At 45.6% G+C, this 25,872-nt stretch overlaps 3 protein-coding genes across 5 annotated transcripts in view; 1 reads left to right on the top strand and 2 right to left on the bottom strand.

Annotated features, from left to right (window-relative positions):
- The window catches only part of HOOK1 (hook microtubule tethering protein 1), a 41,247-nt gene extending 23,855 nt beyond the window's left edge, over positions 1 to 17,392 (top strand). Inside the window, exons 21-22 of one of the 2 annotated variants that reach the window (XM_065673209.1) lie at positions 70 to 138; positions 15,353 to 17,392. In XM_065673209.1, the coding sequence (XP_065529281.1) occupies positions 70 to 138; positions 15,353 to 15,418 (135 nt within the window). In that variant the 3' untranslated portion in view covers positions 15,419 to 17,392. Of the gene's footprint in view, positions 1 to 69; positions 139 to 898; positions 4,478 to 15,352 lie in introns of those variants that run through there. The other variant, XM_065673208.1, reaches the window with a different exon arrangement.
- Positions 8,394 to 16,669, bottom strand: LOC136011432 (cytochrome P450 2J2-like). Of its 2 annotated transcripts, none has more exons than XM_065673223.1 (10): positions 16,479 to 16,669; positions 13,469 to 13,746; positions 12,717 to 12,879; positions 12,432 to 12,581; positions 11,713 to 11,873; positions 11,117 to 11,293; positions 10,650 to 10,785; positions 10,258 to 10,445; positions 9,620 to 9,758; positions 8,394 to 8,832 (listed from the first exon to the last, which is right to left on the bottom strand). In XM_065673223.1, the coding sequence occupies exons 2-10, from the start codon at positions 13,655 to 13,657 to the stop codon at positions 8,657 to 8,659; spliced, it is 1,479 nt and encodes a 492-aa protein (XP_065529295.1). In that variant the 5' UTR covers positions 13,658 to 13,746; positions 16,479 to 16,669; the 3' UTR covers positions 8,394 to 8,656. The 2 variants fall into 2 exon arrangements, with proteins under 2 accessions (XP_065529295.1, XP_065529296.1); XM_065673224.1 differs by lacking the exon at positions 16,479 to 16,669 and adding an exon at positions 14,121 to 14,232.
- LOC136011343 (cytochrome P450 2J2-like) lies at positions 15,167 to 25,452 on the bottom strand. Its single transcript, XM_065672988.1, has 9 exons — positions 25,246 to 25,452; positions 23,707 to 23,869; positions 22,781 to 22,921; positions 21,039 to 21,199; positions 20,066 to 20,242; positions 18,827 to 18,968; positions 18,488 to 18,675; positions 16,934 to 17,072; positions 15,167 to 16,478 (listed from the first exon to the last, which is right to left on the bottom strand). Exons 1-9 carry the CDS (start codon positions 25,450 to 25,452, stop codon positions 16,300 to 16,302), a joined length of 1,497 nt encoding a protein of 498 aa, XP_065529060.1. The 3' UTR covers positions 15,167 to 16,299.
- Between the last annotated feature and the right edge of the window lie 420 nt (positions 25,453 to 25,872).

The following is a 25,872-nucleotide window of genomic DNA, read 5'->3' as shown; positions in this document are numbered from 1 at the left end:
CTGCAATAAGTTTATACAACTAATTTTTGTGCTTTGATTGAGATTGTCTTCTCTATTATCTCCTTGCAGGCTGAATACAAACTTGCTAAGTTACGTGATTATGAGGAGAAGCTAATTGTAACTGCATGGTATAACAAGGTGGGTTGAGAGTTTGTTTGCTGGTATCTCAGCAATCAGAAAACCACATTTTGCTAAATGTGACAGCTAAATCTTGCATCACATCTAGTATTTTTTTCTTTTTTAGGAATATTATAAAAATCAGCTAGTTTGTAAAATGTTGTTTTCTGCTTATCTTCTGTGCTTTGGAACAGAAGACCTAAAATTTGGCATAGGCCGTGACTTCCTTGTTAGTGATGTACTACTTGCTGCCACAAGCTTCCATCTGGATTTAGCAGACAAAATCCCTCAATATTCAACAGCATTTGTTATTGAAGTAGCATTTACTGTTGAAGTTTCTGAGCTTAAGACAAAGGGAGGCTGTGGCTCAAAAGGTTTCCAGACTCCTGCTTCAGATGCTCAGTGTTTGTAGCACAGTATTTGTGAAATAAAGCTAGAGGCATTTTCTCATCCTGCAGCAGTGTTGCAAAGGTTGTTAGGATGTTTGATGCTAGATTGCTGTGAAAAGGACTGGAGAAAGTTGTTTATCTTCACATGTTTAAATAGAGGTTCATGACGAAAGACTGGAATGGGAAATTAAAAAAGCAAAGCAAAATTAAATGGCTTAATAAAGGAACAACTTTACAATAAGCTAAAATGAACACATTGCATATGCATGTGAATGAATCTTTCTTCAGCCTTGGTTCATAACTTTTATGGCAGCAATTCTGTGTGTATACTAAGCAAGCATGAGCTCTGTGTATGAAAAATGGCCAATAAAGGTTGTTTAACTTATTTGCAGAGCATAACTCTTCAGAAGCTAGGTATGGAAGCAAGACTGGTTGGCAGTAGTGGTGCCTGCAGGGACGGTCCCGGACGCTCATTTCTAGCTCAACAGCGTCATGTCACCAATACCAGAAGGAATATCACTGTTAAAGTGCAAGGTGCAACATCTGATTAAACCACAAGGACCATAAGGAAAACTATGCTAAAGTGTCCTTAAATGTTTTATAGCTTCCACTCTTAACTACTTGATGAAAGAAGAGGTTAGAATGGTGGGCAGCTGTGAATTCAACATCAAAACCTAGCAAGAAGTCTGAATCAATCAGTGGTGTGTGTCTAGAAAGTAGCAAATAGATTTGCAAGAGTAGATTTAATAGCTGCAATATGTATTTACAAGCACAACTTAAAGATTTATATTTGCTTTCAGAATATATTGTAAATATAAAATTTGGCACTATATATTTAAAACTATCTAATGGGTTTGGGTTAGAAAGTTCACTTTTTTGTAAGATGTTATGCAAAAGCATTCTTCAGGAAACTGGAAATATAGGGCATTTTTGCTGAGATCTTCTAAAAATAAAAGATTGGTACCAGGTTTTAAAGAAAAGCTTTTTTTTTAGAATACAAAGTACAGTGATTTTAAAAGCAAGGAAAGTACTTGCATTTAATAGAAAAAGAAAAAAGGTGAAGTACCAGTTGACTTGTTAAATCGCAGAAGACAGGATTTGTTTTGTCATCTCAGGTGAGAAGCAGAATTACACAGTTTACTTAGAAAAGATTAAGTTTGTGCATATATACATTCAGGAAAACTGTCTTGAAGATGTTGAATTCCCTAAAGCCAAATAAACTGTCTTTTTCTGTGTGAAGAAAAAAAGCTATTTATATGAATTCAAAAGTCTGGGCTATGTTTTAAAAGTCTGGCATGTCTGCATTTATTTGCAGAAAGGGAGTTAGGTGGGAAGGAACCCATTTATTTCCAGCTATTTATGCAACCCTGTGCATAGAAATCAATTTTCCTCATTTTTTAAATGCAGTTTCACTTCAGTTATTCTGAACTGATTGTGCTAGGCAGATGAATGAAAGATAGTTTTGCTAGTTGTTGGCAGCAAAGCTTCTTTGTTGGCAGGGAGAAAAGTGCATAAACTAGAATAGTTTGCAGGATCTAATCAAAGGAAATGGGGATTGATATTTGGAATTCTTTTGTGGGAAGTTGCTATCTTTCACAAAAATTTTGTCACTTTATTTACCAAATATCTTATTTCTGTTAGGAACTGTATTTTTAGGAAACTTGTTAATGACCATTCTTCTTTGCAAACTCTCTAGAATAAACTCATTATACACATAGTTAAATAAGATAAAAGTACAACAGCCCTTAAAATAATATGAATACACTTTAAGTATTCGAGGGTGCTGTAGCAGTCTGTGATCTAAATATAAAACTCAACCATATGTGTCAATGAAAGCATATGTCTGCCTTCACCATTAAGGCCATCTTTGATTCAACTTTGCAGGGTTTAAGTTTTGAATTGTGAACTTCGAGTAGTTTTCCATTTTGCATGCCCCTCAGTATGGCTTGTTCTTTGATTTCTTCCTTCCCCAGCATCTTAAATTATTTATTGGGCATTGCATGCAATGCAATGCAAAGAGAAAAGGGAAGTATTCATTTTTAATGCTGAGTTAGCATTGCTTCTTAGTTGTGATAGTTTTACAGTGCTATATATTTAGGCATTCAACAGACTTCCTCTTTCAAAACTTCTGTCTACATAAGGCATTGTTTGAAAGCCAGTCTCATGCTAAATGTGGTGTGAACAGAGAATATGCCAGACAGACTGTCATTGGAGGGTCTTGTCTGTCAGGTTGTGTTCTTCAGGACTTTATGCTTCTTTGACTACCTCTTGGGTTTTGAGGTCTTTCATGGCTGCAGTAATGTTTGTATTTTTAAGGTACAATTTCTTGTTTAATCTGCTAATGGTGTGGGAGATGGTGGTGAGCAGTGGAACAGGAGACTAAGTCTTAGCAAGATGCTTGTATTTCTAAAGCCTGGTACTTTGGTGTGTTCTAGTGAAATGTGAAACTGTCGCTGATGGTGTTGAATGAGTCTCTTAACCCTTGTTCTTTACAGCATGGAAACTTTAGTGGACACCTTTCAAATACTCATCTAGTTAAGTAGGCTTGATGCGTTTGTTGTACTTCTCACGGTAGTAGAGCTGTGTCAGTAGTCATATTGGGTGCTGAATAGTGAAAAATTGGAGCAAATGTCTCTGTATACTTCTCAAAACTGCAATCCCTGGGACCAAAAATGACCAAGAACCTCTCTATCATGTAGTTGCAAGCTTGTCTTCTGACTAGCAGTGGAACTAAAGACAGGGATCAGCCTTCTTCAGGGCAAGGTTGTCCCCACTAGTCTTGTTGGGGTTGCCAAAAATGAATCACATTTTCAGGTATTAGATGAAATGTTACTTATTTGGGACTTTTCCAAACTGTTGGAAGTTAAGCCTGTGAATACAACTTAAGTGTTTCTTTGGGATTGAGAACCTGTTTAAGAGCGACTGGTTTATAACTGGTTAAAATTGGGTTACGTCCTATGAATGAGGAACAAATCTGTAGAAATAAATATTTGATTATAAGCCATGGTGTTGTATTCACCTCAGCTCATCTGGCTGTGCAGAAAGGATCATTAGAATAAGTATCATTTTAATATTAACTTCATTCATGTCAAACAGGTACTAATAGTGTTGCTGTGTTGCAGCTGAGTTGTATGCAATGTGGAGCGGCAGCACATCAGTACAATGTTCTTTGCAGTGTGAGGCAGCACAAAGAAAGAGGCTCCTTGTCTCTGCTGCAAGATGAATTCATATCATGTCTAGACAGCACAGTTAGGAACAGATTAAAGTTATGAGATGAAATCATTGAATATTGCTGAAGCTAATCAGCATTATTAGTAACTTTAGCCAGTTTCCAGTAAAATGGGTAATATAAATCCAAAGAAACAAAAATAGGTGCCGATTGACATATCATCTGAAATATTTTTTTATGTAAGATTAATTACTATGGAAGAGAAGTGTTTTATAGCAATAATACAAATTTTGGACCAGTAGGTTCTTTTATTCAAGGCGGATCAGGCAGCAGTTTTGAGAAGATTCTTTTGCAACAACTGTATTATAGTGGATTAAGAAACAGTAACTGAAAAAAAGATTTCACCTGATTTTTCTTATTGTTCATTAAAATATATATATATGGGTATTCTATTTTCTACAATATACACTTTACTTGGAAATGAGTAATATAAGCAATACTGATGTTTTATTTAGGTGGCCATAAATAGCTTAGGAATTAGGAAATGAAAACAATTGTTCAAGAGTGGGTAATGTGTACTAAGATAATTTTCTTAACCTTTATGCTTTTCTCCCTTCTCCCCCACTAGTGACACTAGAGTTCTGGTTTTCAGTGTATCAGTGTCTACATCTTCTGTTTAAAACAAATGCAAACACTGTGTTGCATAGAACTTGGAAAATTGCACTAATTTTTAAACTTTTGGGTTTATTTTTTTTCTTTGGAAAGAATTCTTTTATATTCACATAAAGATTTTTAAAATCGATTCTATGGTGTCTTTATTCCAAGCAGTGTATTTAATGGTCCCTAGCTGCTGTTACCAAGATGTATCCATAGTTATGGGCAGCACATGAACTGGGTCTGCTTGTCCATATAATTGCACTGTCTGAAATGTTATGTTACAGGATCTGTAACATGTACTTGTAACCCTTTGTATGTTTTGCCGTAACAACAAATCAGTTGTACTGCCTTCCCCTTCTCTCTTCAGTTCATTCCTACATACGGTTCTGCGCAGTTAGGATCTCTGCCTACTCTCCTCTGCCCCAGCTAAGAGGACACAGAGGACAGGTATATGCTTCTAAATCACCCCACTTGTTCTTATCTGGAAAAGAAAACTGACTACTCCCTTCAGTCTGCTTTGCAGGCTATTTATGTGCCCAGTTCTTAGTCTTGTTGACAGCTTTCCTGTTCCCTGAGCACTGACCTTAACCCAGAAGTGAGGTTAGGAATGAGAGCAGGCAGCCATTCAGCCCTCCAGAGTGAAGAGCAGCAGGAAGAAGGTGTCACAAGTGTCCTTCAGGGCCTGGTTTCAGACCTTATGACAGGTTTTCCCTCTCTCTGAACCATAATCCATAGCTTGACTATCCTGACAATGTTAAGTATCGATTTTTATTGCCTTGGGCTGCTACCCCTGTGAGGATGGGGAGCTGTGTGGTACCTCGACGTGGAAGGGCCTTTGCACTGGCACAAGTGTCCCAGTGACTGCGAAGTGTCCGGATCCAGAAGAACCATTTTTCCTTCTTTCTGAGGCTGGATGTAAAAGCATTCTCAGACACCAAAGAATGAAAACTGCAGGTGTGTGTTTGAGGGAGGAGGGAAGGGAAAAGGCGTTCAGCTGTGCAGGAAGCCTGTGCTAAGCTGCAGGATGTTTTCAGCCCATGTGTGAGCAGTCATGGGACACACTGTCAGCTACCACTGCCTTCCTGAGCACAGGGTTAAGTGAGGGGTGGTGTGTGCAGGGGGAATCTTATTCCCAAGTGCTTGGTCATGGGAAGCTGTGTTCAAATGCAGACCCTGGCTTTTCTGGTAATTGTGTCTGTCCCATCCCTGGCAGTGTTCAAGGCCAGGTTGGATGGGGCTTGGAGCAACCTGCTCTAGTGGAAGGTGTCCCTGCCCATGGCAGGGGGCTGGAACTGGATGAGCTTTAAGGCCCCCTGCCAACACAACCCATTCTATGGTTCTGGTAGCTCCTTACAAGCCAAACAGAAGGTTTGTGTGTTTAAGCAAGGGCTGTTTGTGGAGGAGCACAGTGCAAAGAAAGGGAGGAGGTGAGGTCCTCCAGAACCATGGAGATGGTTCTGTGGAGAACGTAAAATATTCAGGGAGCCCCTGTGCAAAACAGCCCTGTGAAATGCGCTCGTTGCACAGAGCGCTGCTAACCCAGCCGAGGCCCACGGAGGAGGGGGAGGAAGCTTTTGGGTATAGCAGCAGCCTGGGAAAGGAAATGGGAGTCTCAGCCAACAGATGACACCTGCAAACTGGAACTGCTGTGGGAGCAATGCTGCGCACAACAAACTTGTCACTGCGCCCCTCTCTTTCAGTCGATTCCAGGCATGCAGCCCACTTCCAGCCTTCCCCTTCTGCTTCTTCCAAGGAAGGAAAAGAAAGAACATAAGGTCTAGAAAGTCAAATGAACTTCCTTGTTTTTACTGTGAAGGGAAGATGTGGGAGAGCCTTGCCAGGAGCAAGTCAGTTGCAGTGTGAGAAGGGGTAGAGAACTTGGGTTAGGGGAGTCTCATCCCACTTCTATTGAGAACCTGGTCAAGTCTCCTGCAATTTGTAAATAGGTTGGTTTGGTTCCTGCCACGTCTTCTCCCGTCTCCACCTTATGGAACTGTAAAACAGGAGGCTCAAGTGCCAGAAACAGCATCTTAATCCAACCTCTTATTTCCACCTGGCTGTGCCTGGCACAGGAAATCAGAGGAGGGGGAAGAGCCTCCCCTCCAAGCCCTGTGCTTCAAGGAGCTGTGCCAGAAGCTGTGTTCACCTCCTATAAATCTAGCTTTAATGTTATACAGCTGTGATTGGCCCCAGTGTGCAGTGGTTGGGGCCCAGCCCTGATCCCAGCCTTGCCTGGTTCCTCCCCTCTGTGCTTGGAGGAGAAGAAAATGCAAGTTAAAATAAAAGGATTTAAAACCTACCTTGGCATTCATGCTTGCATGAAAAAAAATGCCTGTAATTCCTGCAGGAGATTACTTAATTTTCCTGAGAGCCAGTGGGAAGAATTTGCTTCCTATAGGAGCACATGAAAAACTGGAAATGAACAGGGAAAGACTTCTTTTCCCGTTATTCCTCAGCAGGTGAGCAGGAGCTGGAGGGGTTTAGTGGTGCTTGTTGAGCCGGTGCCTTCCCACCTTGTGGACTCTGTCCTGTTCCCAGGAGCTGCAGCTTTCACTTAGAGGCCTTGCTAGAGTCCCATGGTGTGACTGTTACTGAGTCCATGCCTTTACTGGTGTTAACCATTGGTTGTCGATCTTAGAACTCTTTCACCTTAACACAAGACTGGTTTGTGTTGGAAGGGACCTTAAAGCTCACCCAGTTCCATCCCCTGCCACGGGCAGGGACCCCTTCCACTGGAGCAGCTTGCTCCAAGCCCCTGTGTCCAACCTGGCCTTGAGCACTGCCAGGGATGGGGCAGCCACAGCTTCTCTGGGCACCCTGTGCCAGCGCCTCAGCACCCTCACAGGAAGAACTTCCTTGTGTCTAATTTAAATCTCCCCTCCTAGTTTAACTCCATTCCTTCCTTGTCTATCACTACATGCACTTAATAAAGCCCCTCTTCAGCTTTCTTTGTAGCCCCTTTGAGCACTGGAAGCTGCTCTAAGGTCTCCCCTGAGCCTTTTCCAGGCTGAACAAGCCCAGCTCTCTCAGCCTGTCTCCACAGAAGAGGTGCATTTGATAATAATTTAAAATAATAGCAATTATTCGATGGTATTTTCCAAGGGTCCCTTTTATTCATAGAACCGTAGAATGGTTTTGGTTGGAAAGGACCTGAAGATCATCCAGTTCCAACCCCCTGCCATGGGTTGGAACTAACCATCCCACACAAGGCTTCATCCAACCTGGCCTTGAACACTGCCAGGGATGGAGCACTCACAACCTCCCTGGGCAACCCATTCCAGTGCCTCACCACCCTAACAGGAAAGAATTTCCTCCTTATATCCAATCTAAACTTCCCCTGTTTCAGTTTGAACCTTTTACCCCTTGTCCTATCACTACAGTCCCTAATTCATTAGCAGCCATATATCGTGTGTTGCTGGGCAGGCAAATGGGAAGGGTTTAGTGTATTCTAAGGGACAGGACCCACAACTTTGATAGCAACAAGTACAGATGTTTTATAGAGGTATCTGTCAGTAGAGAGCACTCCCTGTAGGTGTTACACATGTAATTGCTGTGGCACACCAGCGCCCTGCCACAGGCTTTCATGGTTTCCCTGCTTGTTTATTTGTACTGTCAGGGTCATTTATTTTCGGTACTTCTGTAGGAATTGCCTTTGCTGTTACAGTGGCAACCTTTCTGCTGACAGAGAGCAATGCTGCAGCGATGGGGATTAGGTGCTGTGCTGCTGCCTCTGCCCTGACGGGCTCTCAGTCCCCCTGCTATCCCCTGCCCCGGAACCTGGGGCATGGCCAAAGGCTACGGCAAATGTTGGTCTGCACTTTGCAGAATGCTTCATGACAGAGACGTTTTGGTAAGGATTTATTGATGCGTGAGATGTTACAGAGGGACTTTTGGTTTCAATTGGTTACCTGTCAGTGATAACGAAACCAAAACATCTTGGCAATCAATACCTGTATTAATATTAAAAAACAAGTGTGGTTCTGCTCTTCCATGGTACGCAGCCACAGCCTGCACACTGCAACCTCTGAAGTGTTGCCCGTTCTCTTGCCGCTGTGAAGCATCGCCATCCATCATAAAATGAGCAAAGCCCCAAGCCCCCCATTCCTTTGCAGTGCCATAGGGAAGTGCCCTGGCAGATCCCAGGCTGATCACCTGTATCGTGACGCAGAGTGTGAAGTCCACTTGTAAAGGAAATGATTCTGCAATTGCTTTAAGGGAAACAAACAGGAACCGGGCAAGTGTTGTCACCACGCAGGGGAGCTGCTGAGGGCTCATCCCTGCCTGCTAAAGGCTTTCCCCTGTGCGGATGGTGGCCAAGGCTTCCCTACCGAGGCACGGCACAGATCTTGTAGGGCTGCGGGGCCACTGCGATGCCCAGCTGGAAATTGAGGCTGAGAGTGGTGTCCGGGGGTGCCTGGAAAGTGAATTTCTGGAGCAGAGACGTGAAGAAAAGGAAGAGCTCGGAGCGGGCCAGCACCTCACCCAGGCAGGAACGCTTCCCTGCGGAGACAGTCACCCACTAATGGCATCATAGAATCATGGAATAGTTTGGGTTGGAAGGGACATTCAAAGCTCATCTAGTCCATCCCTCCTGTGCTGGCTGATGAAAAAGCTTCTGTGTCCATTGGGACCATAGTCCAGCTGTGTTACCCCGTTCCCAGGATGAGTTTTGCAGCCCAAACTGAGCACCCCAACAATGGTGCTGGTGTTATGGCATGGGCTCCCCACCCTGGATTGTGTAAATTTGGGAGGGCACATGTGTGTGACTGACTATGCACTGTATCCTCCTCTGCTTCGATACGCTCTGCTGACACGTATGGTCTGCATATGTCCATGCTGGAATAAGTGGCTTATGTGAGCTATGCCAAAGAGTGCTATCAAAGAAGGTGTGTGATGCTGGTATGGAAAACAGGGGTGCTAAAAGCAACGTCTATGGGGAAGCTTTTGCCTGGAGTATCCTGTGGAGCCTTAGTGAATCCACATGGGAGGTAGAACACAGGGCCATGCTCTTCCCTTTGCTAAGGTATTTCTAGGATCTCTGGCATTTTTATGGTCTTTTATTCATCTTCATCTCTCCTTTGTGCATGTGAAGAGGGACAAGAAAGGGCTCAGTGTACCTGTGCTGCTTCGGGGTGGCCACATCAGCACTGCTTCAGTGGCACCACCTCCAAGTGTGCAGCCAGTGTCTGCACTTTCCATTGCTATTGTCCCCCGTGTCTCTACTGTGCGTTTGGAAGCCCCATCCCACTGCTTCAGCACAGAAGCATCACAATCCAACAGATCTTACCTATAGAAAATGGTATGAAATTCTCATTTTTGTAGAATTGACCATCCTTCAGGAAATGCCCAGGGTTAAAATCATCAGGGGTTTCCCACACGTTCTTGTCAAACATCACAGAGGTTAAACTTGTCATCATAACAGTGCCCTAAGAGGAGAAAACCAAATTGCACTTTTCCTGCTGCTGACAGCAGGAGCGTTTTTATCTTCCAGTTTCCTCCCCATGAAGAACGTCCACAGTCAAATCATGCTGCAATTACCTGTCCAACACCACCCTGCATGGCCAGTTTTTCCTGCTTCTAATCTGTTCAGAGGTACAATGATTATATACCCTCAGTTTTCCCTCACCAGCTTCATTTTTATCTGCTGTAGTCGTGGGTCAAAGTTCTCATAATAGCTCTATGAGATGGAACCTGTGCCTCGATAGCGTGCATGGAGAGGGTGTCACCACACAGTGCTCTGCACAACACTGCTCCTCAGTGCTGAGACTTCAGCAATTCCCAGCTCCCCAGGCATGAATCCCCAGGCCAGGTGGGGCAGAGCCACAGCATCTCTGCCATGTCCAGAGTTCGCTCCTAGTGAACATCTATTTTTGCCATCCAAGCAGTGTTGCTTACCGAAGTCTCAGAACTCAGGAGCAGGCTTACCTTTGGTATGAAGAAGCCGTCCACAAACGTGTCCTTTACTGTCAGCCTTGGCACATTGAATGGGATGATGTTGCCTTTCCTCTGCACTTCGTGGACGACGGCGTTGGTGTAGGGCATGTTGTCTCTGTCTTTCAGGGCTGGCTGCCGGGCCTGCCCGATGACCGCGTCGATCTCGGCTTGCACACGGGCTGGTAGGAAAGAGCAGGGATCAGCCAAGGTACAAGGTGGTTGCTGTGAGGGTCCCCAGGGACCAATCTGCTGCTGTTTGCATCTCTTTTAGGTGAGTGCAGGGATGCAGGGAGGTTCCCAATTTTTCCTCTCAAAAAGAGATTCTCTCATGAAGGTGTCAGCACTAAATGCAAGGGAAAACATTGAGCTTTTGCTAATTGTACCTTGAATTTCCGGGTATTTGGACATAAAGAGCAGAGCCCAGCGGATGGTTGTGGAAGTGGTCTCCGTCCCAGCCAACAGCAGGTCCAGTGTGCAGGCCACGAGGTTTTCCTCTTGTAAGCTGCCGCTGGCATTGTTCTGCACAAAAAGGTGAGATGGGTTTCTACTTACTTATATAGGGGGAAGTTCGGGTAGGATATAAGGGAGAAGTTCTTTATTGTGAGGGTGGTGAGGCACTGGCACAGGTTGCCCAAAGATGTAGTAAACGCTCCATCCCTGGCAGTGTTCAAGGCCAGGTTACACAGAGCCTTGGGTGACATGCTTTAGTGTGAGGTGTCCCTGCCCATGGCAGGAGGTTGGAACTGGAGGTTCTTAAGGTCCTTTCTAACCCAAACCATTCTATGATTTCTCATCTCTCCTGCCTGATTTTTAAGCCCACTTGCAGAAGGGCTTACTCCGCATTGCTGACCTTGGCCATCTCTGTCAGGTAGCTGTCAATGAAGTCCCGGCTCTCCGAGGGGTTCCAGTCCTCCTTGTGTTTGTCAATTTTCTCTTGCACAAACTTTTTCATACACTTCCAGTTTTTAAAAATGGTTTGGTGGGATCCAGGCAAGTACTTTACTATAGACGGGAAAGAGTTGTACAGCTTTGGACACAAAAGGAGAAAGGCAACTTTAATAAAGGACTGAAAAAAACCCCTTCTGTTATCAAAACCTGAGGAGCCTTCAAGGCCAAGCTTAATAAATTACTAGAGTTGGTGGAAATAGCTCTGCTCCAGAAGAGCATTACAAGGGATTGGTGTTCCTATTACAGAGTGACTTGTGCATGACCCGGTGTTACAGCAGGCAGGTTGGCAGTTGATGGGCAGGATGTGGAGTGAAAGAGAGCAACATGAACATGCACAGCCTGAAAATAAGGCAGGAAGAAATTACAGGCAGATCTAACCCCATGCAAAGGAATAAGGAACAGCAACAACATTTGGTGATGCGAATGATACAGGTTTAGAGGTTGACTCCAGAGAAGGATCCGTGGCCCTGCAGAACTGCATGCCATCCATGCTGGTACCTGGCACATGATGGACCCATGGAGAACAAACGTCTCATTCAACAGCTCCAGCAGTTTCTGGAACTTCTCATCGTGGTAGTCAAACCGATTGCCAAAGATGACAGAGCAGATGACGTTTGAAACAGCGTTAGTGACTTTATATTGAGGGTTGAAAGGATTCCCTGGAGAAGGAAAAGGGAATGATCGATTCACTTCCAGGCTTCACAGAAAAGAAGAAAACACGATTGTCAGAGGTAAAATATTCAATAAATATGAGTGAAATGAGTGGCTGTTGTGGCTTTAACAGCAGGACAGTGGAACCTCGATGGGCATCATCCTGTGTCACTGCTCTCCTGGCCTTGCCCCCTCCATGAGCTGGTCAAGTTTGGCTGGGCAACCCCAGTGGTCCCAGTTCAATCAGATAGTGAAGATGTTTGTTTAGTGTGCAAAGAAGAGCCGACGTCATTTGAATTCATCGGAAACACTGGTATTTACACACATGGGATTTTCCAGGGATCTCAGGAGAGCAGCAGGTTAAAGGTGGACTTTGAATGATGTTTGGGGTGTTACCTAGCTGCGTTCACCAGTCAGTTCGAAGGCAAAGCACCTGCAAAAGGGAGCTGACATGCTGGCAGGGTGCTAGCATTGCTTGCAAAGCAAGGTATATTTCAGCATACAGTGAATCATAGATGACACCAGTTCCTGCCTTCAGCACAGCATATGAGGGCCGTGGCACTCACCCTGTTCTTCCCCAAATACTTCCACAAGGTATCGGCACTCCTCCTGGATGCGCTCTTCCAGGCCTCTCTTCCCAAAGCCAAAGTTTCGGAGCGTGGTCAAGGTGAATCTCCTCTGCTGCTTCCACAAGTGCCCGTTGGAGGAGATCAGTCCTGGCAGGAACACCCCACCATGAGCCAAAGCAAGGCAGATCCCTCCACTGTGGGAGAAAAGCTTCAGGGCTCCCCCTTATCTCAGCTGTCTTGGACCTCTGCAGGACCAGTGCTTTGACCTGAGGGATAACTCACCCAAGCTGCTGAAGATCTCCTTGTCAATAGGAATTTCAGGGCGATCCATGAAGTTTTCCGCTTGGTTTACAAGAACTTCCTTAATCATCCGCAGCCCATGTACACACACAAACGGCATCTGTCCCATCTGCAAGCTGAAGATGTCCCCGTATTTTTCATGAAGCTGGGAAGGGGTGGGAAATAAAGAAAAGGGGTTTCATTTGCAGTGAATGTGTCTGTTGGGACAGGGACAGCCCTGGCAGAGGACATGGGTGAGACAAGGGGAAGTTGGGAGTGGGAGGGGAGACTGGATGCTTGCACAAGTGTCTGCTTGCCTGTGTGTTGTCTCCTCTTATTTCCTCTTATCCCAAGTCACGGATCAGGCGTTGGTGTTAACTGGCCATAAATCAAGTGGAACTCGATAGGTTTGATTATTCAGTCCTGTGTTTTTCCCGCTTTTCTTTCACTCCCTTCCCAAACACCCTTCCAATCCCTGGTCAGACCTATGGAGCTACTACTGCCACAACTGCATCCGTGGTATCATGTCGTGCCCTTTGCCCAAAGGATCATTCTGCACTTGCCCCCTCCTCGTATGAAGACAAACTTCATACCTGTTGCTGCTGACTGAGGGCAAACCTCCTGCCTGCCCTGGGCTTTGCTTCTCTGTGTCCTCAGGGTCCATGGGGTTTTGGTTAACCCTTCCCCACACTGCAAAGGTTGCATAGCTCCAATCCTCCCCATTCCCTTCCCCGAGGTGCCCACATCCTCTGTACCTTGTTCACCACGGTTTGGGGATCGTTGAAGTCCATCAGGTAGATGTGCCCCAGAAAGGGTAAGGAGAAGGGGCCGGGAGGGAAGTCCTTTGGCTTTCTGTGCTTCATGTAGTCAGCGACGAGGAGAAAGACAAACAAGAAGACGAGGATCACCTGGAAGGAGATGCTGTCCCACAGGAAGCGCAGCATGGTTGGATGATGGGGTCAGGGCAGGTCTTGCTCACGGGGCACCACTGAACCCCCAGGGACGGGGGGAGATGGTCAAGGCGCTGGTACAGCTGTGGGAACACACATGAGACAGCATGGAGCAGCTTTCCCTGACCTGGCTTTGGAGGCTTCGTTCGGACTCCTGCTTTCCCAGGTTTCAGCAAGGACCATTTGATCAACTCCCGTCTTGATTAAACTCAAGCATTTCCTCTGAGCTCATTAAAAACAAAAAACTCACAAACCAAAACACCCCGAAGCTCCCCCTTTCCCCTCTGGCCTCCCCACCGCTGCTTTACAAAACACCAGTGATCCACGTCCTTGTCTAAAGGACAGAAACAAGCTTTGCGGAGCCAGGATTAAAACCTTCTGGCAGCCTCCCTATGCCATTCCCATAAGCCCATGGCTTGGTGCAAGCCCTGCTCTCCCCTTCCCATGGTCCTCTCACCGTGCTGTGTCCTGGTGTCAGCTTCCCGGTGCTGGGGAGGCTCCAGCCACTCGGAGCACCTTGCACCTCTCTTGTTTGCGGAAGCTCTGCCACTGGCAGGAACATCACCAGACCAAGCTCTAGGGCAGTAGGGACACCCGAGATAAGGTTGCACAATCCTTTCACAAGCCACCATCTGACTCACGGGCTGAGGTTTCAGTGCGTCAGGGTGATTTGGGCTGAAAGCCAACACCCATCCGGGATCCGCAGCGGATTCTACGCACTGTGATTTTCTGATCTCTGATAAGCAAATGCAAGCAGGACAACTTTCTCTGGCCGTAAGGGTGGCTGACACTGAGACCTCCAGGCATCCCTTCTCACCTGCCTTTGAGTCTATAGCCCATGCTGGAGCTGCTGAAAGCCCAACAAAGCTAAGGCAGGAGCTGGAAAGCTAGAGCAGATGCTGTGGCCCTTTGGGAAAGCTGGTAACAGGCTGTGCTAAATTTCCCTTGTGAGAGTGGCTCTGGGACAGGTAGTCGATCTTGCACATACTCCACACTGAATTTTGTTGTATGTATGGTGTTTTATCGTGAAAGAAGCAGGGGTGTTTGTCAATTTAAAGCCATTCCCTTGTCCCGTCCCTACAGGCCCTTGTCCCAAGCTCCTCTCCAGGTTTCCTGTAACCCCTTTAGGCACTGGAGCTGCTCTAAGGTCTCCCCTTAAGGAGCCTTCTCTTCTCCAGGCTGACCCAGCCCAACTCACTGTTGTGGAGCCGAAAGGGGAAACCCCCCCCCCGTTTTTTTCTCTTTTTACCTCTGCCTTTTAAGCACACTTGGGCTCGAAATGATGCACGTGTTCCCCTTCCCTCACATGAGATATTCCACTCAAAGGGGTAAAACCAAATTCATGTCTCCTGCCTTTATGTGATCATTACATTGAAAAATGGGAGAGAGGGAAGGGTGGTCTTTTTCCCAATGGATTTCAGAGAAAAAGAAGAAAAAGAACCCTTCAATCATTTACTCCCTCCATGAGTAGGGAAGGAAGCCCTAAAGTGACAGAGAAAAGCATTTTGTAATGGAACAGGGAAGAGGTCAACATTTATTTACTAAACCAGGGCAAATAATACAAGCTGTAGTGTCAAACCAAAGGTCAGACCTACACCAGAGTGGAGAGAAACCAGCGCCTAGTCCTGAATGGCTTTGAAAACCTCACAGGTGAAAAAAGCCACCGATCTTTTCTGTGTTCTCTTGTAGAGAGGAAAACCCCAACCACCGGAGCCTGTAACTGCGAACCATCCATTCAAACTGCAGCAGGTCTAACCCTTAGGTAGTGACCAGTTAGAAGGGCAGCAACTCATCGACCAGCCCTCGAGTGCCCGGCGTGGTAAGGATGTGATGTGCAAAGGACTCTCCCATGTGGCGTAAATCTGCCACTGCACAGGGATTGCTTTGCAGCGCAGCGACGGTGGTTATTGCCAGAGACGGAGGCTGAAGCCAGCGGAAACGGAACTGTATTTAATTCTTTTTTCCTGTTAACTATTCCGAATCGTACGTGGGTGCCCAGAGAAAAGTCACTTCTTATGAAAGGTGAGAAGAGGAAAAAAGCAATCTTTGCTATGCCTATATTCCCAACTAAAGCACACAGGAAACTGCATTTCTAAGCCTTAATGCTTGGTCACATAAATGGAAAAAATCTCTTCCAGTTGCCTTTTTAATTAACTCGTGCCCATTTAATCAGCTTTTAATTAATTAAAAGCCATGGACCCAACTGTGCCCATGGTTTTGCAGCTGGCAGACACCTTCCTGGAAGTTGCTAATGGCTGAAATTAAGTAATAAGGCTTTTAAATTCAAGCACTTTGTCAAACTGATAGAGGGAAGAGCCGCAAGGGTTGTCCTCATTGCAGTGTGCAGGATGTGCAGATGCACATCCCGGGAGACATTGAGGCCAGGCTGGATGTGGTTCTGGGCAACCTGATGTAGTTAATGTCCTTGCTCATTGCAGGGGGGTTGGACGAGATGACCTTTGAAGGTCCCTTCCAGCCCAAATTATGATTCTATGTGTCCCTCCTGTCCTGCCCACTGCCACCCACATATTAGAGTGTGCCTGATATCCATGGCCCATCATTCCAGCCCCAAACCTATGGGGCTGATAGCGACACTTTGGGAAGCAGGGAGGGTCGGGGGCAGCCCCAGGCTGGCCTCAATCACGAGGCAGTGCACAGATCTGGAAGGGCTTGGGGCAGCGTGTGAGGCTGAGTGTGAAGGCGAAGGTCAGCATGGCAGCCTCTGGCGCCTGGAAGGTGAACTTCTGCAGGAGGGCTGTGAAGAAGATGAAGAGCTCGGTCCTGGCGAGCTGCTCCCCGGGACAAGCCCGCTTACCTGGAAGAGGAGCCGAAATAACCCCCACTGAGTTTCGAGCGAGCTCCAACCACCTCTCGGGCTCCTCTCGCATGCGCTGCTTTGCGCAGGCTGCGGGAGCTTTTCTTCCTCGAAAGGTTAGGTGGCAATGTTCACCCACACATCCTGCACAAACCCTCCCCGCGAGTTTACTGCCGAGCTCGGAGAGAGCGAGAGGGGGAACGCAGCGAAAGAAAACAACCTTTACACAGCTTGCGCAAGAGGAAAAACCCGTATTTTATCATCCTGCGACAACAAATTGATTCCCCTCCCGCTCCGAGCGGGCAGTGTTAACTGCGACTGGGATTTTCACTGCGGGGATGGGCTGAAAGCTGGACAAGGAGCTGTGCCCCCTACTCTGGAGGAGGTGTCTTGGGGGGGCGGGGGTGGAAAAAGCACTGCAACAGGGAAAGCCACCTCCCCATCCATCATCCTACCTGCAGAGAAGGGCAGAAAAGGCTCCCTCCTCCTGTACTGGCCGTTATCCAGGAAATGTTCAGGATTAAAGGTGTCTGGAGTCTCCCACACGTTTTTGTCGAACATTATCGAAGTCAGGCTGGTCATCACGGTGGTGCCCTGCGAGAGGTGGGGAAATCAGGCGATTACATGACAGAGAACAGCCGATGTGTTGTCAGACTAGTTTATTATTAGCTCTATTCCACATGCAATATAAACTACATCTTCTTTAAAGGGCAAAATGTTTTTTTTCCTGAGCTGTGTAATTAAATGAGGGTGAAAGCCTACAGGATTGTTCACTTCTGTGTGCCTCTATGTGTCACCAGAGTGTTGATCCTTGCCTCGTGCTGCTGTAACTGGGGATGTTGATATAAACCAGCTTCAAACTGGTGACACCGTGTTCCCATTGGAATTTGGAACAATTTAACCAACTATTTTTCAATCGATCTGCTTTCTTGTTCTTTTATTCTAAACCTCATCTGGTTAATCTCCACGTCTTCCATCGGGAAAAGAGATATTCTAATCAGTGTGGAGCAAAATGAACAGATTTATTACTTTTAATTTTCCTTGATGCAACCAGTCATATACATGGAAGAGAACAGTTATATCTAAATCTCATCTTTGCTTTCATAGTTGCAGAACAGTGTGTACTCATCAATATCTATTACCTGGCTTTTATCAAGTGATACTGTTAATAGATGATTTTTAGTACTCTGTTTAGTTAACAAACATGACTTGCTTTCATGTGTCTCCTGGCCCTCTATTTCGATAACTCGCGGAGGGCCTCTTTTGTAAAATTTAAGGCATAAACCTTTTACAGTTGAAATCTATGACCATAGAATCATAGAATAATTAGGATTGCAAAGGACCTTAAGATCATCAAGTTCCAACCCCCCCTGTCGTGGGCAGTGACACCTCACACTAAACCATGTCAACACCACAGTATCTCACAATTCTCCTCCATAAGGATGTGTGACCCATAACAGCCCTGCAGCATTCATCATGGGCTCATAGAATTAGGGCTGGAAAGGACCTTAAAGCTTATCCAGTTCCAACCCCCTGCCAGGGCAGAGACACCTTCCGTAGGGCAGGTTGCTCTAAGCCCCTGTGTCCAGCCTGGCCTTGAACACTGCCACAGCCACAGCTTCCTTGGGCAGCCTGTGACAGCGCCTCAGCACCCTCATGATAAAGAGTTTCTTCCTAATAGCTTACCTAAATCTCCCCTATTTAAGTTTGAACCCATTATGCCTTGTTTTATCACTACAGTCCCAGAAGAAGAGTCCCTCTCCAGCATCCTTGTAGGCCCTCTTCACATACTGGAAGCTGCTCTGAGGTCTACATGCAGCTTCTCTTATCCAGGCTGAACAGCCCCAGCTTTCTCAGCCTGTCTTCATATAAGAGCTTATATTTTCTATATAAATGTGATATTTCCATAAGATCCTGTGGGTTGGCTCCCCTCCAGGTGAGATCTGGGACTTGAGCCATGAAGATCCCGCTGTGGTGGGATGAGGGGAAGGCTGGTGGCCTCCACGTACTTTGGGCAGGTGGAAGCCAGCCAGGGTGGTGTCACTGGTGGACATCCTGGGCACCCCCAGGGGTACAACGTTGCCCATCCTCAGGACCTCGCTCAGCACTGCGCTGGTGTAGGGCATGTTCTCCTTGTCGGCCATCGTGGGTTGGCGGGATTGGCCGATCACCGTGTCGATTTCAAGTTGCACTTTCTCTAAGGAAAGCAAAGCAATATCTGTGTTCTAAAGGTTTCCAATAAGAAGCCTGGGGCACAGGCACATCCAACATGTGGCAGTGCTGGAAATAACTCTTGAGTTTCACTTATCTAGTTTTGGACCAAACGAGGGACCCATCCACAGCCCTACCCTGAATGTGGGGGTACGTGGCCATGTAGAGCAGAGCCCAGCGGATGGCGGTTGCCGTTGTCTCAGTCCCGGTTAAGAAGAGGTCCAGGGTGGAGCACAGCAGGTTTTCCTCATGGAAATATGAGCCAGTGTCACCCTTAGACTTGGGGAAAAAACATAGCAATGAGAACTCTTATCAAGGAGAGGATGGTCTCAAAAACCCAACCCCAAACCACCTGTATGTACTGCTTCTGGTTTATTGCTGCTGGGTAAACCCAGTCATGGTTTACTCAGCTGGTAACTCAGCACCATACGGCTGTTTGCTCACTTCTCCCCTTCTCCCTCTTCCCCAGGGCAGGATGAGCAGGACAATCGGAAGAATGTAAACCCCATGGGTTGAGATAAGAACAGCTTAATAACTAAAATAAAATATACCAATAATACCAATAATAATAATAATAATAATAATAGTAGCAATCGGCCCTTCCTCTTAACCCCCCCCCCCCCCCCCCCCCCAGTTTCTATACTGGGCATGACATGCTGTGGTATGGAATATCCCTTTGGCTGGTTTGGGTCAGGTGTCCTGTGTCTGCTTCCTCCTGGCTTCTTGTGCCCCTCCTCATTGGCAAAGCATGAGACTGAAAAGTCCGTGATCAGAGTAAACATTACTTAGCAACAGCTAAAACATCGGTGTTATCAGCATTGTTCTCAGACTAAAGCCAAAACACAGCTACTAGGAAGAAAAAACAACTGTTACAGATTAACCCAGGACAACCCCAGCCTTGGAAATTTCCACTCCTTATTTCCATTGAATTCCAAGCCCTACAGACTGCTCTGAAAGACGCGCTGGTTGCTGTACAGTGAGTCTTGAAAGCAGGTAGCGTTTTCAAATGTGAAGTTTCACAATAGCAAACCCAGGCCTGTGAGCTCTCCTAGAAACACGAACACGTTCCCTGAGAGCCCTCCTACGCCGTGTGACAGAATGAAAAATGGAAGGAGGCAAAGTGTAAATACTTCCAAATGAAAAAAAATCTGTGTTTTCAGAGTGATCAGTCTCCTGCTGTCGCTAAAAAGTTTGGCGTGGAAGAGGTAGGGAGGAGAAGGCAACACGGGAGGCAAGAGCTCCTCTGACAAAACAGCCTTGAAGATTGTCTGCTCATTTTATGGCTTAAGCTTTAAGTATTTTCCTCTTACCTTGTAAGCATTTTCCTCTTACCTTGGAAGCATTTTCCTCTTACCTTCTAAGTGTTTTCCTCTCACCTTTTCGATTTCCTTCAGGTAACAGTCAATATAATCTCTTGCCTCGGACTGGTCCAAATCCTCCTTGTGCTTTGCGATCACTCTTTTTACAAAACACTCAAGTTTCTCCCAGTGCTTGAAGATTTTCCTAAAGGGTCCTGGCATCCATCTCATGATGAAAGGAAAAGCATTATACAGCTGGTGAGAAATCAAACAGAGCAAAAGAGTATTTCTTGAGTTAAAAAAGAGCAGGTATCATAGTTGGGATGAAAGTACAATTTATTAGTTCTGCTTGCTACCAGAAAAACACCAGGTTTGCTACAAAGGTCAATTTAGTTACACAGGTGCAAACAAATACAAACAAGATAAAAATCACCCCAATGTTTTCCGCTGATAAAGTTCTCTTGGGTGGCCAAAGTTGTCACTTAATGTGAGGTGGCCACTGGAGTCGGAAATCAGTGTGAATGCAGAGGCCCCTTAGTACTGGGGTCCACAAAGGGGCAGAGGTCAGACTTGACCTACGGTGTGTGGCCATGCAGAAGCTATGTCCCCAAATCCACCTGTTTTGGTTGTAAACCTGGACTCTCAGGCAGTTTTGTCATGACTAAAAGTTATGTAAGAAACTGGTTGGGAAAGAGGTGGTGGAAAAGGTGGGAATTTTTACAGAGAGTGCTACTGGTTAGCCCTTCTTTTTGTAGAAACAGGTATTTTAAAGGTTTTCCCATTGTTTTTTGGTTACATCAGGTATAAGATTGGTTTCACAATCCTGTAGTGTTTTATTTCCATGTGCCTCAATAATTTATCTTGTTTCGTTAAATTCCTGATGAATTTTGGGTATAAACCCAGTCTAATGTAAAACAATACTCATGGTCATTTCCCTTATAACATGACTCTTTTTGTACAGGGAACAGCAGATTACGTCAGTGACTTAGAAACTCTGGTTTCTGAGAACTCACATGCAGCTGAAGCTAGAAAAGCATCCAATTGGCCTTACCTGGCCCCAGAAACTTCCGATGAGCAGCAGTGTTTCAGCCAGCGAGTGCAGCAATTCCTGGAAACGGTTGTCATGGTAGTCGAAGCGGTTCCCAAAAGTTATGGAACAGATGATGTTCGAAACAGCACTATTAATTTTATAATGAGGGTCAAATGGCTGGCCTGGAGCAAACGAAATGAAAGGCAGATTTATCTTTTTTTCTTTAAAGTCTCAGGAAAAAATACATTCTCTACCAGATCAATGGTTGTGAAGATGCAATGAGACCTCATCTACTTCTCATCCATGGTGTCCCCATCACCCCTACCACCTCCATCCTGATGCAGGTTGGGCACTGTGAACAACGACATCATTTCTCCGAGGACATCCCCTTGTTTCTCCAGCCCAGGCTGCTGGCACTCACTGATGTTAGGACAGAGCTGCTGAAGCAGGGTTTGAACTGTTTTCCAGGGAAAACAACCAGGAGCATGCCATGCTATGACTGCTGGGTTTGCCTGCTCTAATGTGTTTGTTGTGCCAATTTTAAACACCAGGAGAGAGTCCCTGGAAGCTTAATGCAGGGCAGAAAGCTCGTGAGTAAACACACTGCAAAAAAGCCATTACACTGTCCACCACAAAGAAATGAAGTGAGATGGAGGAGAGAGGGGAGAGGGAGAGGACTGTAAGTCTCTGTACCCACCTCTAAAATCCACCAATGGCTCATATGGCCCACGTACGTTGTGATGCACATCAGCTCCTGTGAGAGCAAACTGTGCTGTGATGTTTGTCACATCTCATTCTTTGGAAGAGCTGTCATCTCCTAGGGCACATTTAGGCAGCCTGGAGAGCTACTTGCTATGGTATGAGGCACTAGAGTGAGTAAAGAATCCAGTCCAGCCCTGAGCTCCTGTGGGTATGCTGGGGAGCATCACTTTGAAATGCAAGGCACAGGACTGCTGATATCCCCACTCTTCAAGAAAATAATTAGAGTGGGCTGGTGCTCAGATATTAGAGTGATGGACATGATCACTATTTGTCATTACTAATGGAAGAAAGGCCCAAACCGGCAGCTTAATTAGTTTATTGATTAGGACTATAAAGGACTATAATCAATTGGCAACATGAAGTATTTGGCCTGTTCAGTGCAACAGCAATTAAAATGGAGCAAGTTCAGTATATAATTTCACAATTCCTATTTAGATCTTTCTTGTTTACTATATATAGCTCCATAGAATTAGCTAAACCCCATCTGCTTCTATTTAAAGCTGAAGTGCAACATCACCCATGTACCAACATACAAATTATTCTTACTAATATCGCTCTGGCAGTTCTTAAAAGCTGGGCCATAAAAGAGCAATGCACACGCTTCATCTGTGCATGATACAAAAGGAAAGCCTGACTAAACAAGTTTTAAAATACTTTGCAAAACCAAGGACAAGCAGAGGTTAACTGAGCTTCTGAGCATATGTGCCTGACAGCAGGACAGCTGCATTTATTCCTTCGCAGAACACAGGAGAGGCTTTCTTAGTCATATAAACATGCAAGGTCTAATAAATACCTGACATGTATTTGCCTAATATTAATAAGGAGGAACTAAAATATTAGGCTTGAGGTCTAAATAAGTGCTAAAAGGCACAGTCTGGAAATGTAAGATTTGAGCTGAGAAATGTTTTGCATGTTAGGAGCTGCATCGGAGTAAGAGTTTTACTACTCATCGTTCACTGAGCTGGAAGCTTTACACATGGTGCTGTACCTTAACCACCTACCTTTCTCCTCCTCGATCGTCTCCACAAGGTACCTGCTCTCCTCTTGCACTTTCTCCTCAAAACTTACAGCAAGGCTTTTCAGTGTTGCTAGAGTAAACTTTCTCTGTTGCCTCCAAATATGCCCATTTGATGATATGAGCCCTGTAGGCAGGAAAACCAAGAAAACTAATCTTGCTCTGGGTCATACGGAATCATAGAATGGTTTGGCTTGGAAAAGACCTTAAGAGCATTCACTTCCAACCCCCTGCCACGGGCAGGGACACCTTCCACTAGAGCAGGTTGCTCAAAGCCCCGTTCAACCTCGCCTTGAGCACTGCCAGGGATGGAGCATATGAATAATAGGATTCAGAAATGGCCTTTCACCTTGAATAAAAACCCCAAACCAAAGCAAACAAACCCCACAGACATGGAAAAACTATAGCTTTCCCTGGGAATTAAAATTCAGGAGTAATTGGCTTATGCTAAAGATCTAGCTTTATGGATTTGCTTTAATCTGCTACTTTGTCACTTTGTGTGGGAAAAAAAAGTGTAAGCCAAAATACTATGAGTACTATCACGCTGTTGGCAGAGCTGCAAGCAGGAGCACCATACCCTGTCTCTGGAGCTATATGCAACTGATGGGGAAAAAGCAAAGGAGAAATTAAAACCAAGGGGAAAACTCTTCACGTGTATCAGTCCCTGGGCAGCTTGCATTTGTTTCTCTTCTTTCATCAAGAACTGACTTTGATCCCATCCTTGTCATTATTAAAGAGATTAAAATGTACACCTGTGTGATTATGGGACTGAATTCAGTTATTGCCCTCCTCCGTGCAAGCTTTTATGGGTGCAGCTAGCAAGATTCTAGCTCAACCTGGTCGTTTCACTCTAGTTGTTACCACTGCAAGTAGATGAAACATTTGTACCAAAATACTAGCATTAGTGCTTACCAAAGCCTCTGAATATTTCTTGGAGGAGTGGAATATTTGGCCGATCTGTGAATATTTCAGCCTGGTGGACAAAAGCTTCTCTCACCATCTGGTACCCGTTGACTACCACAAACGTCAGGCTTCCAAACTGCACACTGAAGATGTTCCCATACCGAGCAGTAAGCTGAAAGAGAGTTCATCAGCCTCTGAGAGCAAGAAAGCAGAGATTTGCAAAACTCACCTGGGCAAGACCTCAAGCACTAGCACCTAACTTTGAATTTAGCCCTGTTTGAAGCAAAGGGACTTAAGAAAAACCCAAACCCAAGTTGTAGGTCCCATCCGGTCTGAACTATTCCATGAAGGCTGGAGATGGCATAAAAAGTGCTAGAGAGCTGTAGTGTGGGAGAGGTGGTTTGCTTATATTTTTGTGTACAAGGGTACAAGAGGTCACCATGCCCAGACTCTTGCTGCAGAGGGCAAAGCAAAACAAATGATCCCTTTCATCAACTTTGTGTCTAACATAGTGTGGTTTCCTGCTTCAGCTATCCCATTTAGAAAAGTGGGTTCAACTGCTGATGGCTAGAAACCTGCTTCTAATTTTAAGCCTGAATGAATTTATGGCCAAATTATAGCCATTTTCCTTGCATGGCCTTTGCTAACATTAGTGTCTCCTCTGCAGCCTTTGATTCCCTGATGTATAAGAGCAAAGGGTGACCATATCATCTCTCAGGTCTCACTCTGCCACAGAGCTCAGGCCATTGTCTTTTTAGTATGAGTCTACATGAAAAGAAACCCACGGTCACCCTGAACTGCTGTGGTGACTCATGAAACCAGTCTGGGACCAAACGGGTGTCTCAGGCATTGTGTGAGATTAACTTTAGTAGTAATAATTGTGTGTATATGTGACAAAATATCCCGAGCACGCTGCCTCAGCCTTCCCAAAGGGTTCCCTCCCTGGGAGACAACTGTGCTAGTGCCCTGTTAAAACCCAGGGTAGTTAGACTGGTGTCAGCTTGCTAAGTAAAGGTCACTGGAAAGGATATTTGCAATCAGCAAGTCAGAACTTCTCCTTCCACTCTTGCAATCACTGCCTCTTTCTGCAACAGGAATGGTCAACTCAGGGTCTTAAAGGTTTCATTCAGATCTCATGGTGTGAATCGTTGGCCTCTGAGCGAGGACAATGGCGAGACAATTTCCGGAGGTGATCTTTACAGTCCAAACAGTTCATTTCTCGCTCAGCACTTGCCAACCATTCCCTAGACTGGCCCAGCCCCTCCAAACCCTTCCTGGGCTCCAGCAGAAAATAGTGGTAGTCAGATGGGAAAAAAAGAAGAGGAACATGGAAGTCTTCCTCCATTATGTGTTTCTTTCCCATTGGACCTTCCTACTCCCATGGAAGAGGACATGATATTAAGAAATAAAACTAAGAAGGGTGCCTATCATATATGGCTACTACATAGCTGGTTCTGCAGGGGCTGCGCTTGCATCATAGGTTTAATGACAAAAGTCACTGAAGAGGTAAAATACTGTTAGCAGGAGAAATATTCATGGAACTCTTACCTTCAGCAGCACAAGATGGAGGGGCTGCCTAAGGTCCACAATGGTTCCAACAAGAGGAAAGAGCCGTGGCCCTGGAGGGAAATTCCTGGGTCGTCTCTTTTTCACAAGGTCAATAATCAAAAGAAAGGTGACCAGAACCACCAAAAGCATCCAAACATTCAGCTTTTCCAAGAGGGAAACCAAACCAGGCCAAAACTGAAGCTCCATCTTGGCTGATGAACTCCAGGAAGGTATTTGGTGCTGGCGTTACTTTTGCTAGAACAGGAGTAAGAAAGGACTGGAAAGAAAACAAAACAAGCTAAGATGCTGATAACATATTGAGGACAGGACTTGCCATGGACGAGCTGCTTTCTCATGTACAGCTTCCGCCAGACCACCTGCTGAATAGCTACATTTAAACACCGGGACCTCCAAAACCAACCCCAAAACCTCCAAACATTTGGCCGAACAAAAGCAATCCTTCAAACATTTAGCTTTACATGTCTGTCAACTCCCTAATTTTCTTATGGAAGAATATTGCTCCCTTCTGCCCCTAACATGGAGTTCCTTTATACAGACACCTAGCTGGGATTATAGGCATTTACAAACAGTTGAGGTTAGGAGAAAGCAGCTTACTTGGCTAATTAC

Source organism: Lathamus discolor, chromosome 3 (genome assembly GCF_037157495.1).
Source record: "Lathamus discolor isolate bLatDis1 chromosome 3, bLatDis1.hap1, whole genome shotgun sequence".
Lineage (NCBI taxonomy): Eukaryota > Metazoa > Chordata > Aves > Psittaciformes > Psittacidae > Lathamus > Lathamus discolor.
This window is presented reverse-complemented; position numbering and strand designations above follow the sequence as displayed.